The 18,250-nt window shown below is 38.4% G+C and overlaps 1 protein-coding gene across 3 annotated transcripts in view; it reads right to left on the reverse strand.

Moving 5' to 3' along the window:
- Positions 1 to 1,291: 1,291 nt before the first annotated feature.
- The window catches only part of LOC135473760 (uncharacterized), a 129,263-nt gene continuing 112,304 nt past the window's right edge, over positions 1,292 to 18,250 (reverse strand). For all 3 annotated transcript variants that reach the window (XM_064753644.1, XM_064753643.1, XM_064753641.1), the window contains 3 exons: positions 15,940 to 16,059; positions 10,328 to 10,468; positions 1,292 to 6,167 (listed from right to left, as the gene is read on the reverse strand). In XM_064753644.1, the coding sequence (XP_064609714.1) occupies positions 6,096 to 6,167; positions 10,328 to 10,468; positions 15,940 to 16,059 (333 nt within the window). In that variant the 3' untranslated portion in view covers positions 1,292 to 6,095. The remainder of the gene's footprint in view (positions 6,168 to 10,327; positions 10,469 to 15,939; positions 16,060 to 18,250) is intronic.

Consider the following 18,250-nt stretch of genomic DNA (forward strand, 5'->3'; position numbering starts at 1 on the left):
TGCTAATTGTCATCATTAAAATTTCTCATCTACATGTACTCTTGTGAACATATTTATTTTATATTTGCATTGTTGTTTAATGCCATATGCATGGATGTTTCCTCTGTCTTTCCTCAATGTCATTACTGCTGGAAACCATAGTGCCAGGGGTAACCTTTGGCAAGTTATTGACAACCTACAGGTACATGCATGCACACTACATTAGTGGAGTAATTAAACAGCCCAACAAGCATACATGTTAGTATTCTCTTCCATCATCTGATAACTTACAGCAAATGACCTCAAATTTCGCTGAATATTTTGCTAGATTCTCACGAGTTTTGTTGAAATTTGCACTGATCATTTTGTGAGGGTAACAAATCACCTTAGGAGTACCTTAGATGGTCAGTCCAGCTTGGACCCAACCCGCCATTACATGGGATCAGAGAGGTACCCCATCTATCAACACTTTTTTTAGCAACATTTCATAATTGCAGGTGTATAAAATGACTGAATTATTGCCGGCACACTCCTAACATCGCATGTGCCACTCTCTACGCTCACTGCCGCTACCAGACAAGCTTGACTTTTGGGTCTGTGTAGTGTATGTCAGTCTGTTAGGCTTAACCTCATCAGTGATGTGCTTACACACATCTATTAAATTAGTATCTGTAAGGTAACTGAAATTATTTCAGTTGCTGCATAGAATCATATTTGCTCATATGTTAAGAGAGTGAATGTGAATATTAAAGTATTAAGAGAACCAAATGATGAGTTTTTCTCTTCTTGTTTTGTCACATCACTTCTTACCTCATTACCCCAGGGACCTGAGGATTTATGTACAAAATTTGCTACATTGGTAACAAATGTAGCATTGGTAAAAAGCAAACTTTAGATGGGCGCTTAACATTGTGCCCCAGGATTTTCACTTCTAACACGAGTAAACCACCGACCTTTGGCAGGTATACCTGACAAGTCTCTTGCCTCAAAGCCGTATTGGGGGGCTCCGTTGGTTAGCGCGCTAGTGCAGCGTGATGAGACAGGAGTCTCTCAGCAATGCGGTCACGTCCAGTTCAAGTCCAGTTCATCCTGGCTTTTTCTCCAGTCATATGTGGGAAGGTCTGTCAGCAACCTGCGGATGGTTGTGAGTTTCCCCCGGGCTGTGCCCTGTTTCCACCCACCATAATGCTGGCCGCCGTCGTATAAGTGAAATATTCTTGAGTACGGGGTAAAACACCAATCAAATAAATAAATCAAATAAATCAAAGCCGTAGTTCATATTGGTATAAAGATGACTCGTCATACATGTACGCAAGTTAGACAAATTTTATTCAGATCAGCGAACTTAAAAGTCTGCACAGCTTCTTCTGTCAATTAGAACAAGAGATGGCCAGGTTAACATTGATTTACACACGCCTGATAGCAAGACATACAACACCGAGGGCTATTGACTCTCTACTGACCACAGTACAACTTTTGGGGGACAAATGACGTATCTCTACAAGGGACATTTAAATATCAGCCATATATCTCATGTAGCGATATATGTAACAATACTATGCGGATGACCTACGTACGCATATGCCCACCTCATACTTACCCAGCTATACACATACATACAAAATATACAGGTATAGGTATTTATATAATCAGAAATACATCATATTTACAATCGGTAAATTTTCTGTTCCCCTCCTTAAATCATACAGTAAATATTAAATACCATGTACATCCTTAAATAAGTACATTTCTGAGTTGTTAATCAACCATTCCACAGAACAGTTGTGACACTCCCTATCACTGGGTGAATCTGTCCAACAACACCATCAAGGTTAAAGGTGAATATTCATCAACAGTATTCCTTGTTAATGGTATGGTACTAATTCCTTTCACCAAACACATTGAGCTTTAATTATAAATTGTGAATCAACTGTTCTAATAACCCACCAAATTTCCTATAAAAACAAGGTAAAACAAAAAGATATCAAACTCGACTTCCACCCATAAAATGAACAGAGGATATTGGTGTTCTCAGCAACATTGCAAACCGCATCTTATACCTTATCTAGTATGTAGTCCAGTTGTTCCTATGTTTTGCACAGAATAACAAAATATTTTGGCATTTGATAACTTCTTCACAGCATATAGTATGAAAGAATGATTACAGTTGAGCTCCACTTCACATACACTACATGTATGAATTCTTAGGTCTACTGGCTTTCACATCTATCCAATAAAGACTAACACTTTTTGTTCCAATCATACAAGCCACATGTATCCATACCATGTATGAGTAAATTCAAGGCTGGAACAGATTGTTGGAGGACATTAAAAAAAAAATTTTGGTCAAACTGTGGCCCAATGACTTTGTAATAAGCCCTTGCATTAGGCCTGGACATATTAAATTGCATATTAATGTGACATTTGGGCTTAGTATATTTTAAAACAGGCAAGGTCTTCTTTTTTTACTTTAGATACAAATGAAACATCAAACAAATTTTTGACAATAAGTTTGCCTGTTAGCTCTGAAGACAAAAAAAAAAATCATTGGACACATAATGTAGACAACTTATGGAACTGTCAAGAAATTAACTGTCCACTAAAATGCAGTTATCATGCTGACAAGCATCAAACTCTAAATGACCCACCATCTGGCAGATAGATGCACACTATATTAAAATGCTGACAATAAACTTTCAATAAACTTTTAAATTCATAGCTATAACTGCATGTCAAGAAGTTCTTGCTGTAAATGTTTGATGTGATATATGTGGGAAAGGAAGATATTGCAAGATTATGTCCACAGCGCTGTGATTCAGAGGTTCTCTCTAAATTTCCAGAACTTTACATGTAACATTGCTACTCTTGGTGTTTAAATAAAAGCTGGGGATAGGCTACATTGTACAAAAGAACATGGTAAAAGATAAATAACAACAACAACAAAAGCACTGGCTGAACCTTAATAAAATGAGGATACTGTATATAAAATGAACAAAGAACCACAGTAGCACCATGTGTGGATGTGAATATCACCAACTAAAGAGGGGCACAGTGGTAGAAGAGTTGCTATAAAAGCAAGAAATGTAAAATTTATTCTCAGAGATCTAAGGAATGTAGTAATATAAGATGACATAGCCAGCGTTAACAATGACAGGTATACTCAATAATCAAAAATCACATTTAAAGGATCACAAGCTATTTACACAAGAATTGGAATCACAGACCTGGACAATGAGAAAACGAGGCAATCAGAAGAGATGCTCGATCTTGACAATTAAACAACGTTACATTTTATAATTATAGCTAATGGGCATGGTATGGTCATTATACAGTATGTACACAGAGTAAATCATGAGGCACTGGAGTCCCAAAATATGACTGATGATGACATTTATTAATACAAGCATTTCTGTGAAAGTCATATGACGCAAAATCTCAAAAAACTGCAACAATCTTTCACTTCAAGCTAAAACTTAAGCTTTCGTGTACTCGTCAAATGTATATACATACATTAGATTTATCAGCAGAAGAGTTAATCCAGTCTGAAATTTCATCAAAACACTTGTTAGGCCTAATGGTGTATATGCCATGTCAATATCTCACAGATGAATTTAATCAACTGAATATCTCAGGTTAATATAGTGGACCCTGGCTTCTGCTCTTGAAATAAACAGACACACATCTGTGTGGCAAATTCATTACCTATTAAAACCTTTATATCTTAAACTAGAACGAAGATAATGCAGTATGGCCTTTAATTTGATTTATGCTTGCATTGCAACATTTTGCAGAATGCACAATCTGTCAATAACTGGACAATAGTTACTTCTTCACATTTTGTTTTAAATTATGTTCTGGATGTGGATGTATTTGAAATGAACTAAAATCTGCATTGATTTAAAGTAATTCCCAACATGTCCTGTCAATCTTAAAGCAACGTATTAAGGTCTACATGTATATACTTATCCTGGCAACACTGTACCACATCTACAGCTATCATTATGTATACATTTGTTTAAAAACTTCCTGGAGAGAATAAAAAACAAGTGAACCTCGACAATCCGTGTTTAAGCTTCAGGTGCTCATTTTTCTCACTACGGGTACTAATACTTCCATTACTAAGAAGTGAATATACCTCTCTGCTCTTACAAGAAAAAAATGTTGAAAACTTGACTGTTCTGTCCCAATTTCATTAACTGAATGAACCCTGATAGATTGCACATGTGACAGTACTTCATACACACATATTCTCAATATATAATGTAGGCCCTAAGTAATGTTGTTACGCAACGCTGTTGCACACTTCAACGAATATTTACAATTTACCAGACAAAATGACAGACATGTATTCTCCCTTTGCTGCAAGAGAGTTCCTGCAACGAAGGGAGAGTACTCCAACTGTCAAAATCCTCTGACCATTGCAAGTTTCTATTGATGAGGTCTAGTGTTGACATTTGTGTATAATCATATGGCAGCAAACACACCATGCGTTCTGTTAATAAGTGTTTCTCTGGCAAACAACAATGCTTGCACATTCATGGAAGGTTTTGCTAATTTTTTTTTACCTGAAAACAGCAACTACATCTATTATAGACAATCAATACGTGCAGCTAGAGGAAGACAACAGCGCCAGTTTGAACCAACGACCTTTAAGCCATCCATGTAAAAATGACAGTAAATCTATGGACTGTTACCATGGGATCATTCATTGACTACAGGTGAGTAATACTTTGACAAGGAAATGACCCGTCAAGTCTTCCCTGCCCAAGAAAATAATTGCATCTTGATTTAAGAGTCAAATTTACCTCCCTTTAGATGACACTCAAATCTCCCCAGAGCCAGGGGCTATTTTCCACTCCTTACAGTGACTTGTCGCACAGACTAACCCTTAAGTAAAACCTATTCCCAGTTCGCCCTATGTCTGTCTAATCAAATTCTTTCTTCTCTATTTTGGGAAGCGAAGTCAGCTCCTCATTTCACTTCATGCATTGAGCCAATATTTCTGACTGTTACCAAGTCTCTCCTCTGTATTTAAAGAGGGGCCACTTAATCTGACTTCACTGAGATATGACAGCACTCTCTCTCAGTAGATATTTTTACATTTTATGCTAAAATACTGACAAACTATCTCCAATCCCTTCTTACATTAAACTGAAGAGTTTTATGTTCCGTATAAACAGCTCAAATCCAACAGCTTCAACAGTCCTTGCAGATGCCAAGAATCTTTCATTTCCTGACTTCACATGGCCTGGACTTCAGATCAAACTAATTAAAAGGCCTGTCCCACATTCATTACATACTGATTCTAAAATCTTCCCTGATAATTTCACTACAGATGCACTCTTTCAAACTCCATACCTCTTGCACAACAGGAAGCCTGAAAAGCCAAAGCAAGTCTTCCAATGCTCACAATAAGTATTGAACACTGGAGTTCATTCATCTGTGTAACCAATATTTCAGTCCTACAATTGACACGATGCATGTTTTTATTTCAAACCAGAGCATAACTTACAGTGTGGCAAGCATTTTGCCATTTTGTTTTCCTATCCACCTACAGCCCTGCCTCAAATTTCACTCCACTTCGTTAACAAAACAATGCGTCAGTGGCAACATGAAGCAAACACATGTATACAATTTCATCAATTTGTACATTCATATCGATCAGTCCTCCAGGGAAGTTTGGTCATAGTATACAACACAGTGCTGACTTGATGCGTGTCTATGTGCGCTGTACACTGTAGCCAGGCAGACATAATGGCAGTATCCAATATTGGATCTTCTCTTCTTACCCACACAGATCCTGATTGCAAAGATTCACCTATATTTACCCAGCCAGGTAAATAAAGTTCCATATAAGAGTCAACAACAATCTGTCCAGCTAAGAGATATAATCCAAAGCTCATCTGCAAGACACAATCACGCAAGACACAAACGCAGTAATGTAACTCCCTTGGCACTAATTTTAGAAACTCTTCTTGTTAACTTTGAGGGGAGACAACTCTGTTCACAACAATCTTTGCTCTGGCTCCATTTCTTGAAATTCACCACCAGGAAAACCAACTTAAGTCCATCCTTTCCTCAAGTTACGGCCATGTGAGGTCATAAAGTGACCAGTCTCATAAATAATGTGGTGTTTCTTGACCGGTTAACAAACGGAATATGGATGTGGGCATAGTCTTCATGTGGATCTGAAATGGAATCAAAAGAATGGTGTTAACAGGTTTTTATTTGTCTAAATAATACTTTATGCCTTACTCAAGAATTTTACCCTTACAAGAAGGTCGACAGGGTTATGAGTGGAGGACAGTCTACACTGATGTCTTCTTTTACATGACTGGTTCTAATGCTGACATCAGTAGTGCTGCCTTACTAAAACAACATGTCAAAGACTCCCAACATGAACCTGCATGAGCTTACCCAAAAATCATTTCACAAAGTCAATCTTGTAATCTACATTAAACCCCATAACATTTACAAGAAAAGTATCACAATTTCAGCTAAGTTTTTATGATATAATATTTTGTATTATTAATGTTTTGGACTTAAGCCCAAAATGGCTTTGAAAAAAAAAAACAACCATGGTCCCATTTAATACTATGAGACAGAACCAAGATGGCCTATCCCCTTTTGCTATGGGTTAAAACATAGAAATGCCAAGATCAAAATATGACTGCACAGTGAATCTTGGGCTCCCTTGCAACATGGACACGCTACCACTGGTAGAGTATTCATGACAGGCTGGACATGTTACATGTCGGTCTTTCTATACCTGTAGTATAATGTCACTGACACTGAGCTATGAAGTTCAGAGATAGATGAAATCTTACCATTAACAGGACAATAAACTGACAAAATCCCACAGGTTGTTACAACCTTAAATTACTCCTGAATACAAAATGACTCCCTTCTCACAAAAATGTAATCCTGTGCCACACCCAGGACAGTACATGTGCTCACAACCATTCAACAAGATCAATTCTAATATTAGGTCAAATCGTCTTCAGACATGATTACACTTTTTCATCCTCAATACTGCAGTACCTTTTCCTGCACAACAGCAACTTTGATTCAATCCAGAATGACATGCAAGTAATACATGTACACAAGCAGTTTGTCCATAAATCATCATAAAGAAAAAATGAATGATAGACTATATATACACATCTTTGACAAGATTTACCTGTACCCTTATAGACAGAAAAGCATTCCAATTCTAAAAATGTTGTACGCACAGACGATACACCATGCAAAGAATCCAGCCTTTAGATTTGGTACATTAAAACCAGGCTTAAAATGATGTCGTTCAAATGATCCCTCAGGTACTGGTTTACTACAAAATCATTTACTGCAACATAAATTCATTACTGTATATACTTTCAATACTGAATTAAAAAAAAAACACACTTAAGTTTGTTATATGCATCATAATAAAACTAGGTTTGTTTGCTCAAAAAGTTTTACAATACTAGCAATAATTAGCAACACTAGTAACCATGGCAAGACAAGAATTCATCAAAGACAAATCACTAGCTGACAGAGATATTCAACAGTTTAATGGTAAAGAATTCTGGGAGAGTTATGTGAGTGGGAATTCTCATCCTTACGGTTTCCAGCAGACCAAATAATATTGGCCAGGTTTTCAACACTTGTCACATCACTCAGCTGATAGCCAGGATGACAGGTGATAGGTAACTAAGAGCCATTGAGGGAGTGAAAAAAGGCAAGCATTAATCCGATAGGAGAAGGAAACAAATGACGAGTGGCCCTGCTCTGGCAGTCGGTTGTAATCTCACACAGGGTGTAGCCCAGCCAATGGTGTTGGTTAGCCAAAGCCTATAGTTAACCAATTGCACGCCAGCTTTCCAAAAGGCGACTGTGGTCATCTATCATGTGTAATGGTCTAAGGTGTAATAACTCAAACAGGCGATTAAACATTCAAAGCTGTCTGGAAATTCTGGTTGTCCGCGCGGAATTAATCCCCTTGCTTCCCTGTTCACTGCAGGTGGTGGGAACTCGGATACCTCCCTGATACACCTATAGGCAGGTCTATCACCAGCCCACACGACATACATCAATCCTCATAGACGACCAGACTGTCCAGCTGGTAAAGACATTCAACCCCATCCAGTCCAACAGGCGAGATTAAGTTCATAACATATATGGTTAGATTTATAAGGAGACTTAGAAGCAACTTGACAGAGATAGGAAATAGAAAACTTCCTGATTTATTGATGAAGCAAAGCAAATAACCTGTACAAAACACTTCCTTGACATAGAAATTTTGTTACTGCAAAGAAACCCTTAACAATTTTTCAGTCATTTGATGATGAGGACACATTTGGTGAGTGTAGATATATGGTAGGCAGGTCCAGTCCATGCCACCAAATTGCTGCGTCATGCCCTTAAGATACCAGATATAACACGCCACTCACTCACATTTAGACCTAGCCAACCAGTTCTGCTTCCTTGCTCTAAAACTCACATCAATTACCATTTATAATGTTCCAGCTAGTCTCCCAACTAGGTGGCAGATGGTCTTACCACTAGGCAGCCAAACTGGTCACTATGGATGATGAACTATTTTTACGTTTTTTCAGTTACTTATTTACAAACTTCAGCAATGTTTTGCTTGTGTAACGGCTGCTAGACTCATCAGTGGAGAAAACTGAACAGGCAAATATTTATTTCATTAATGGTTTATTTCTACCACAGCAGTCAGACTCTTGCATGAAGGGTTGGGGGTGGGAGGTAATCACAGAACCTGGCTAGGTACCCAACAAACCTTCAGATGCATCTGTAGCAGACCCAGAAAGAACTGGATTTGAACTCACAACCTAATGGGTTGTGAACCAGACCAATAAAGTTGTGCACTCCAGTCCTTGTAATGTTGACTCAGTGGCAACTAACGAATCAATGGATCTATTAGGACTCTTGACGCTTGGTCACATTCATTTAACACAGATTATTGCCTGATCAACATGATCCAGGAGTTTGGGTGCAAGATGACACGAAAACCTATGCAAATGCAATTGAGTTTATCCAGACAACATACATGTAGTTCACTGAGTTATCAAGAGGCCTGAATGAAACATGGCACACTGGATGTCGCAGCTATTGCAAAATTCACAATCTAAACAACAAATTAAACAACAAATTAAACAACAACTAATGAGACATGAGGGCAATGAGGACTGAATCTGTCACTGCCTCTGAAGATCGAGTGCCTACATATAAAGGAGTTCTCCAATGTGGCCATTAAGCACAGCCGGCCTGTCAGTCAGTTGAGCAGCACTGGTACATCAACAATACAAGGTCAATGGTTATTATGAAAAGCCTGTGATAAATGTAGTCAATAACAGTTTTGAGATGGGAGAAACTCCATCACACGGGTGTTTTATTGGATTAGTGAATAGTAGCTCATTATTCATTGCCCTGCACATGCGGTAATTACTGCTGGTATGGTGGCTGACTCAGCAGAAAATACCCGCCCCAGTACCAAAGGTTTTTATGTGGAATTATAAACATAGGAGTTCCCCACCGAGATTGCCACCAAAGCCTTTGTAAGCAAATCCTACAAGCCATTTTCATTTCTGGCCGCTGATGGAAATCAATGCTGACAGGGATTTCTACCCGGTTTCATGCACCTTTATCTTGATCTTTCCTTCGCTTTAGCTCAAAAGGTAATCAATTAAGGGCTGAAATAGTATCTTATATTATTTCCACTTTCCACCAAAGAGCTTTGGACAGCTCAATTATACCCATTCAATGCCTGGCGATTATGCAGGTTTTTGGAATCAATTCTGCTTGTCAGAAAACTACACTAAGCAAACATGTTGGGCCACACCTGTCTAAAGGGATTTCCCCGTACGTACATGGTTCTTCCACCAACTTCCCTACTGACTTTTCATTGATTCTGCCATATACCTCGACAGCCTAACGGACTATTTTATACACAGTATTCTGGGTTAACGTGAAGGTATTACCAATGCTGAGGGTATCTGATAATATAAAACCCTTGAACAAGTCTTCCATTAGGGATACAATGGATGTATGCTGTATGTAACTTTTCATAAATTCTTAAACATTGAAATGAAGATAAAATACTGCCGATAAAACAGATTTTACAACCAGAAACAAAGAAACCCAACATCAGAATGACGAAATGTGTTAAACATCAATGTTTAACTTTTATATATGTGAGCTGTATGTGAACAAATAAATCAAATTTAGCCTCTGAACCATATCAGTTAAAATTTCAATTCAAATGCCTCCACATAAATCTGGAACTATATACTACCAAAACATATAGGCATATAAGAAATCGGCTCCTAGGCCCAGATTTACTTACTTCTCCGACCGAATTGGCCAATAAGGACACTATTTTATCATGAGGTACAGCCACAACACTGGTGTTGTTGATTTCAATAATCCGGTGACCCACACGCACACCTCCTCTCTCGGCAATACCGCCTCGCAACAAACTGCAAATCTGAAGTTATAGAAAAGTAAGAAACATTGTTACTAATTATCAATATGACCAGGTCTAATAGTAATAAACACCAACCTAAAAGCCCTTTTAAGGTGATCAATACAAGTGGCCTGCCTGAGTTGTGGCAGAGGCCGGTCTGTGCATGATGGGTTCAGTGGCCTGTCTGTGGTGTGCCAGTGGCCTGTCTGTGGTGTGCCAGTGGCCTGTCTGTGGTGTGCCAGTGGCCTATAGCCTGTCTGTGGTGTGTCAGAGGCCTGTCTCTGGTATGCCAGTGACCTATGGTGAATCACTGGCTTGTCTATGGTGTGCTAGTGGCCTGTAGGCTGTCTTTGGTGTGTCAGAGGCCTGTCTCTGGTGTGCCAGTGGCCTGTCTGTGGTGTGTCAGTGGTCTATAGCCTGTCTGTGGTGTGTCAGAGGCCTGTCTCTGGTGTGCCAGTGACCTATGGTGAGTCACTGGCTTGTCTATGGTGTGCTAGTGGCCTGTAGGCTGTCTTTGGTGTGTCAGAGGCCTGCCAGTGGTGTGCCAGTGGCTTGCTGGTAATGTGCTTGTGGAGTATGTGGTATTGGAACAATATGAGTTGTCTAGCAAGGGTAGATTAGCTTGTTACTAATTGTGTCACATACTGAGCCAAGTCAGGACTACATACTGGAAAAACCATTATGTATCTCAATAATAAATGATGTTCAATTCCTCCCACAAAATAATGTTCTTGATTCAGTGCTTTTATAATTTTATGGCATCAAAACGACCCAATAACTAAAGTAATTGTACTACAGGTATTTCAACTTGATCATTGTGAGCAACATATTCATAATAGGTTGACCAGTGAGAGTCTCAAGAAATGCTTTCCAAAGAAAGCATCATGCACACAGGCGTCTGTCACTGATGAGATACCAATCAAATAACACTGGTAGCCCCATTTACTTGTGTTAATTTGGTCTATTATTTTAGCACAGAATTTGAACCCTTCTTTGCAAATATGTTTAAGTGCCAAAATCATGGAGGAAACATTTTTCCAGGCATAAATTGCACCAAATGGGTGAAGAACATAAAACATTTTGTCAACAGGTAAGTTTTGTGCCGGCGTACATAATTGACCAGTATTATTCTCATTCTGATTACCAGGTGTCGCTTCCACTAGTAAATGTTACAATCTCAGTGCTGAAAGGCCCAGGAACCAGGAGAAGTTGCGTGCAGTCCTCACTTTATATATGTCTGTATGTATGCTTGGGGTTTTACATCGTAATCAATAAATATGCAATTTTGCAATGACACTATAACAGTAATATACCTCAAATTAAAGGCAAAAAGGGCAATAAACTTAACTGAAGCAAACAAAGCATAAAACTTGAACATTAAAATGCAAAACAGATATATGTCAATAACATTTTCTTTCACTTGGCCAGGAATGCATTTAAGCCCACTTATTACACTGTCATGATATGCATAAAAACTTCAAAGCTAAGATAAATAATCGTAAAATTCAACACCTGGGACAATATTAACACATATAGCAGCTATCAGTCAAGAGAGAGAAAAAAACATGCACGATGGTTTGGCGCAGTTGGGCAAAAAATAAAAAATATGCTATTCAAAAAGGGATTTTTTTATCATATGAATTTTACACACCAAAGAAAATTCAAAAAGGGATTTTTTTATCATATGAATTTTACACACCAAAGAAAATTCTTTTGATGCTCTACAATGCATCCTCTAGGAAAATATGGACATCAATAAAAACATTCTCTCATCTTACGTTTCTTTTTACATCCTCGATTCAGCAGAAATTGTACCAATAAAATGTCATCTTCTGCTTGACAGACGGTTTACTAGACCCTAAAAACCATGTTCTTTGCAATTCGAAGATTATTCAATTTAAAATTCGTTCGACTTCAATAATGAGAGTTAACTACTTCACTGCTTGTCTTCAAGTTATTTTCCACTCTCTTCATGATTTTTTCTCTCTTCCATTCTTTTTTTTCCCATTCTTTTCTTAAATTGCCTTCCCCAGAGATCAAGGATCATAGGCAGTTCACCGTTTTTGAAACAGTTCAAAGTTCTTGCAATTTGTCACGGACGATGAATCTAAAGAATCAATAATCTCTGGAATTCTCTGAATTCATCCTGTCGTTAACACAAAGCGACTGTGCCATTTTTTTTCTTTTTTTTTGGAGGTAGCTGCAATAAAAGGTAAAATCCTACAAAAATTGGCTGAAATATAACTGAATTAGTGAAGAAAACAAGAAGGGGGAGGTTCGACAGCTTAAGCTCAATATCAGAAATAACTTAGAAATGAAGGGCATTATGATTTGTGCTTGTCTATTAGTGAAAGACAAAATTGAACGCAATTTTTCTCACATTTTTATCTTACAATGCTTCAATGCTTCCAAAGCCGTATACTGGGATAGCCACAGCCTTATGACAGGCGGTCTAAATACTACTTTTTGAGGAATAAACCTGGACCCTGAGGATCATGAAGCTGTATTAGAACTAAGCTATTCATGAACATAACACTAATTCTTGATTTTATCATGAAAATTTTGAGATCTTGTCGTAAAAATCCTCAACTAAATCACAATTTAAAAGATCAAGACTAAGTTTAACGATGACCATAAAACTGATCACTGTCATTAAAGTGAAAAATTCCTGAGCATGGCAATAAAAAAACAGTGAAAAAAATATGTACGCTTAGTCAGAGTACAGCAAACATGTATAACCTAACCCAAATTTTATGCCAGGAAGAGCCAAGATTATCCATCTTTAAAGCATTCCTTAACATGGGATTGAACCCAGGCCTTTGGCTTGTGTCAGACACTCTGACCTCTTTACCACCTCAGCTGGAGCAGTGACAAGATTACGGAAAATACTAGCTGTTACCACGGCCAGCACTCTATTGCCCTATACTGATAGCCCAGAGGATGGTCTCATTTTTAGACAGGCTAATGGGCGTGACCTCCAGAAAAGCTTGATCGTCTTTCACTTTAGTTTCGCTCCATCTTCTCTTCTGTCAATAAAAATGAAGCATTTGTGCCGTCCGGGCCTAGACAGAAATTAATAACAGGACGGTTGGAACATCGGTTTGTGGCAAGTAACACATCCCGAAAACCTAGACCTCCGATTGTCCACTATGTTTTTCTCTAGATCCGACAGCACAGAGGCAGAGACGGATACAGCGTCAACCAATCCCCAAAATGTTCATACAGCAGCTCCAAGCTGGCGTTGACCTCAAGCAAGAAAGGTCAACAAGAGCATTCTGTGGCAAACATAAAACTTTCTGAAACCTTCACCTGTACACTCCACTCATCCATCACTGCTGCAAAGAGACTCGCTTTTTGACAGTCCATTAATGATTGATAATAACATGCGTAACCCAACTCTGTCCACCTCTACTACATTATGCAATGCTCAATGGGTGTGGTTGTAACAGATCACAGAGAGCTGCTCGCAAATACAACTGTTGAAAAAAGACCCGCTGGGAAGATGGCTAGCAAACTGTGGCTCTTTTATGGACATGAAAGGCAGCAATGATTGAAAACAGGTTGGTATAACAAATGGCGGTAAATATGGTGAAATGAAAATAGATTGGAGGACTTGGCCAATAGCAAACAATCTTTGAAGTTCCTGATGAGGCCTGGAGATGTTATTGTAGGTGACAGTCTTACTGGGTCAACTCTCTGAAGTACAGTAATGAACACTTCATTAGCTCCCACATTGTTTATCAACTTAATGTGCTAATATGGCGATACTCCGAAAATGCCAATCTGTTGAACAAAATCCCTAAAGCCAGGTAATCAGTAACTGCAGTAGGCTGGGATAAGCCTGTAGGAGAGAACCAGCAAGTATAATGAACACCCTCATGTGGTTTACAGAGGTAACAGTCATATATTAGTACTCTACAAGCACAGTAGTCCATGAAATGCTTTTCTTCAAGTCAGTTAAAGACAAAAACAAAAAGCTGAAAATCAAAGACAAGCTAAATTTGTTAATTTCTCTACTTGACTGGTCTGCAACCAATCTCAGTGAATTTGTCAACATATTTATTTATTTATTTGATTGGTGTTTTACCCCGTACTCAAGAATATTTCACTTATATGACAGCAGCCAGCATTATGGTGAGAGGAAACCAGGCAGAGCCCAGGGGGAAATCCATGACCATCCGCAGGTTGCTGCCCGACCTTCCCACGTACGGCCGGAGAGGAAGCCAGTATGAGCTGGACTCACAGCGACCACACTGGTGAGAGGCTCCTGGGTCATTATCAACATATTTAACACAGTGTCACTCCATCCTGCAGAGGCATGCGGCGGTTCCAACCTTGTCAGGTTATGCTATCACCATGCCCACTAGCTGGCATTTGATCTTAAAATTGAATGCCATTATGCCAGATGACAATTATAGAAACAAGAAGTACCGATACTGTCAATCAACTTGTATCAGAACTGAAGCGCTATATTACACCAGTCCGCTATCAACAATTGAACAAGATTCTGAGAATTACCATCTTGTCTCTCAAAGCACGTGGCTAAAGCATGTTTGCAGCAAATCATCTATGATTGTTTGTTTCCCAAAATTCTTGTTACTTTTCATTTTAATTTCACTGTATGCACAGCCATTTTATCTTGTTTATTTATTTGTGTGACATTACTGTTGTCTGTGAGTATGAAATTGAATGGACAAGTAGAATGAGAACCCAGTTACTTTGAAATGATACACTTAAGATCAAGCGTTGTGATGCAAGTCATGCAGAAAATAAGCTTCAAAGCGTTATTCCATGATTTTAGACCTGCTGACATGGTTGATGTTCGACGTTGTATGTAAAGCAGGAAATTCCAGAGTACAACAGAATAAGTGATACGAAGCTAAGTTTCCAGTTTCATCAGTATCTGACCCTCATCAATACACACTTTGGAATCAGAATATCTTAAATCCTCCCTGGCATGTAAAAAGTGACTTGATTACCAAAAAAAAAAAATCAATGAACAAGTTTCCAGCCTTTGAAATTGATAGTAGAACAGCGGATGTGACTGAGATTCCTGGTTCCAGTGTCTGATGTTTATAGGAGAAATGTAGTCATTTGTCAGCAGTTTATCATATCACATCCAAGTAATGGATGGTCATGCAGAGCTTTAATCCACATCAAAGGCTAGCAGGAATTATATATGTGTACTTCCCCGTGGGATAAATAACTTATGGCCATCATTCATTGCAAGCAGTACATGCAATATCCTTGAAAATGTAAAACATGTAGTACAAAAAAAGTAAATATACTTTAAATACTCTTTAAACACAGCTCTATAATCACAATTTACCTTCGAGAGGAAGTGTAAAATTTAATTTTGACCATTTTTTCAGTCAACATCCTGAGTATCTTCACAGATCCAGTGAAAAACTATGACTACTATTCACATAGAAATGTATAATTATATGTATTTCTTCAAAATTTACAACCTGATTCAAACGAAGCGAACTTACCACGCCATTTTGTACACTGAAGCCAAGCTGATACTTGACATCGGGTCTTTTGATAAGGACCTCCACCACAGGTGGACATGGGACCACAGTCAGCTTGACAACAGTTTGAGTCTTGGCAGCCTGCAACAAGCAACAGGTTAAATATACTCCTAAATTTGTACCAACACTGTCCAAAGAAAACTTTCAGATTAAAATTCAGACCAGAAATTAACATACAATACGCTATTGAAGTCTGAAGGATCAGTCTTACATTTAAAAGTATTAAATTAGTAAATTTGAGACACACTTCTAACATTTACTTACTGGTTTGAGGTTTGTACAATGTGCAATGTACTATTGAATATGATACTTTACAACTTTATACAAATATTTGTGAAGCTTATTGTTGGAAGAGATGACCCACAGTAATTCTGACACATTTCCACTTGTTGCAAGGAAAACGCCATCAATGTTTTCTTCAAGCAAAGCCATTCCATGTTAACAGCAAAAAGAGTAAACATATGTGTGGCAAATAATTCATGACTGCTGGTTGCACAATGCATGGTTGATTTAATACACTGTGATCACCAGGACTCAATGACAGAACAGACTGCTGCCACTTGATTTATTTGTTTGTTTATTTGATTGGTGTTTTACTCCGTACTCAAGAATATTTCACTTATACGACGGCGGCCAGCATATGGTGGGTGGAAACCGGGCACAGCCCGGGGGAAACCCACGACCATCCGCAGGTTGCTGGAAGACCTTCCCACGTACGGCCGGAGAGGAATGCTGCCACTTGACGTCCGTCAGTAAAAATAATTTTCAGCTAATCGTTCTATAAACCCTAGTTCACAGCTAGACCTCATATGCCCCAGACACACAGATCCTAATAATCAAACGCTATTTTTTCAAAATATTTCAGATCTATGAAGATGATGATAAAAATAGCAGTTCTAATTCCAAACGGGAAAGTGATTTCAAAAAAATTTTAACACTGAAAACACCTAAAAAAAAAATCAAAATATTTTCAAGGCCAAAGCAGGGCCTCAAGTACTTGCCATTAATTTTTCTCTATATCTGGTTCTGCGAATCTGGTGTATGTAATACTATGCCCTATCCACAATCAGTTGCTTTACCAATGAAATAAACCAATGAATCAGAAAGAACAAACATAGCACCAGGCTTTATAATGAACCCTTACAACAGCCTGTAGACAGTTCCAACTAAGCTAATCTTTTTTCTAGTGTGAAGGAGAGCTGATTGGCATATAGTAACTTGATCCATGCTTCTGTGAATCGGTTTGTAAGTTCTGAAGCTGGTCCACTTTGAGGTAAAAATCCAAGAGGAAAATTTTGTCGAAGTCCATTAGGACACACATGTGTATCGATTTATGAATTCCATCAATATTACTAATACCGAGATTATCACCAAAATGCCCTGTTACAACATTTACAATGTAGCTCATCAGTATGATCTAAAAGTGGTAGTGTGTACAGAGATTTTGTAACTTCATGCATATTGCTTGCCGACATTTTTTTCTTTTTTTTTGGTTAGACCTCTCTAATCCCCAAGCACGCACCTGTTGACTTGCCCATGCAGCTGTCACTAAACAGCAGCAAATGCCGCTCACTACAGACCATCAATGTTCACAGGGAGTCAAGTCTGTTTGATTTGTTGTATTGATCCATGTGATGCTCGTGTCAACCTCTCTTATTGCATTTGGACCAGTTCAGAGCATTTAAAATGCATCATTACACACCAAATGCCATGGGTAAAATCTGGCGAAATTCACTTAAGGCTCATCAAAGGAATTTAGCTATAGATAATTACCTCAGGGCATCTCCAATTAACTGTTGCATAATGCTTCATCACATCGTCAAATATTTAATTGATTTGTCGAGAGATTCTAAATTGGGCTAGAAACTGTTTTGGTGTTTTTAATGTGACTTAACTGTGAAAGCACAGGGTAAAAGAACAGTTGACGGCCTAAATGAGTTTAATATCTCCTTTCTGATCCCAATTCCCGGCCCTCATTGCATGGTAAATAGCATCATTTCTTGTGTAATGTTCTTCAGTGGTCTTCCCATATGCAAACCTCCCGTGAACATTGTAAATCACATCCCAGCAATTTCAGGGCTTGTGTTCCTTTATATATTTGTTTGATTTGTGCTTTACGCAGTGTTTTACATGGTGGATTGCAGGCTATTTCAACTCTACATAATGACATGGTGGCAGAAGATGAAGGTAGGAAACAATTAGGAAGAGCCCGGGGCCCTCTTTCACAAAACTTTGTAAATCAACTTTACTTGAATTTTTCTCGTTAATGAAG

This window comes from Liolophura sinensis, chromosome 8 (genome assembly GCF_032854445.1).
Source record: "Liolophura sinensis isolate JHLJ2023 chromosome 8, CUHK_Ljap_v2, whole genome shotgun sequence".
In the NCBI taxonomy this organism is placed as follows: domain Eukaryota; kingdom Metazoa; phylum Mollusca; class Polyplacophora; order Chitonida; family Chitonidae; genus Liolophura; species Liolophura sinensis.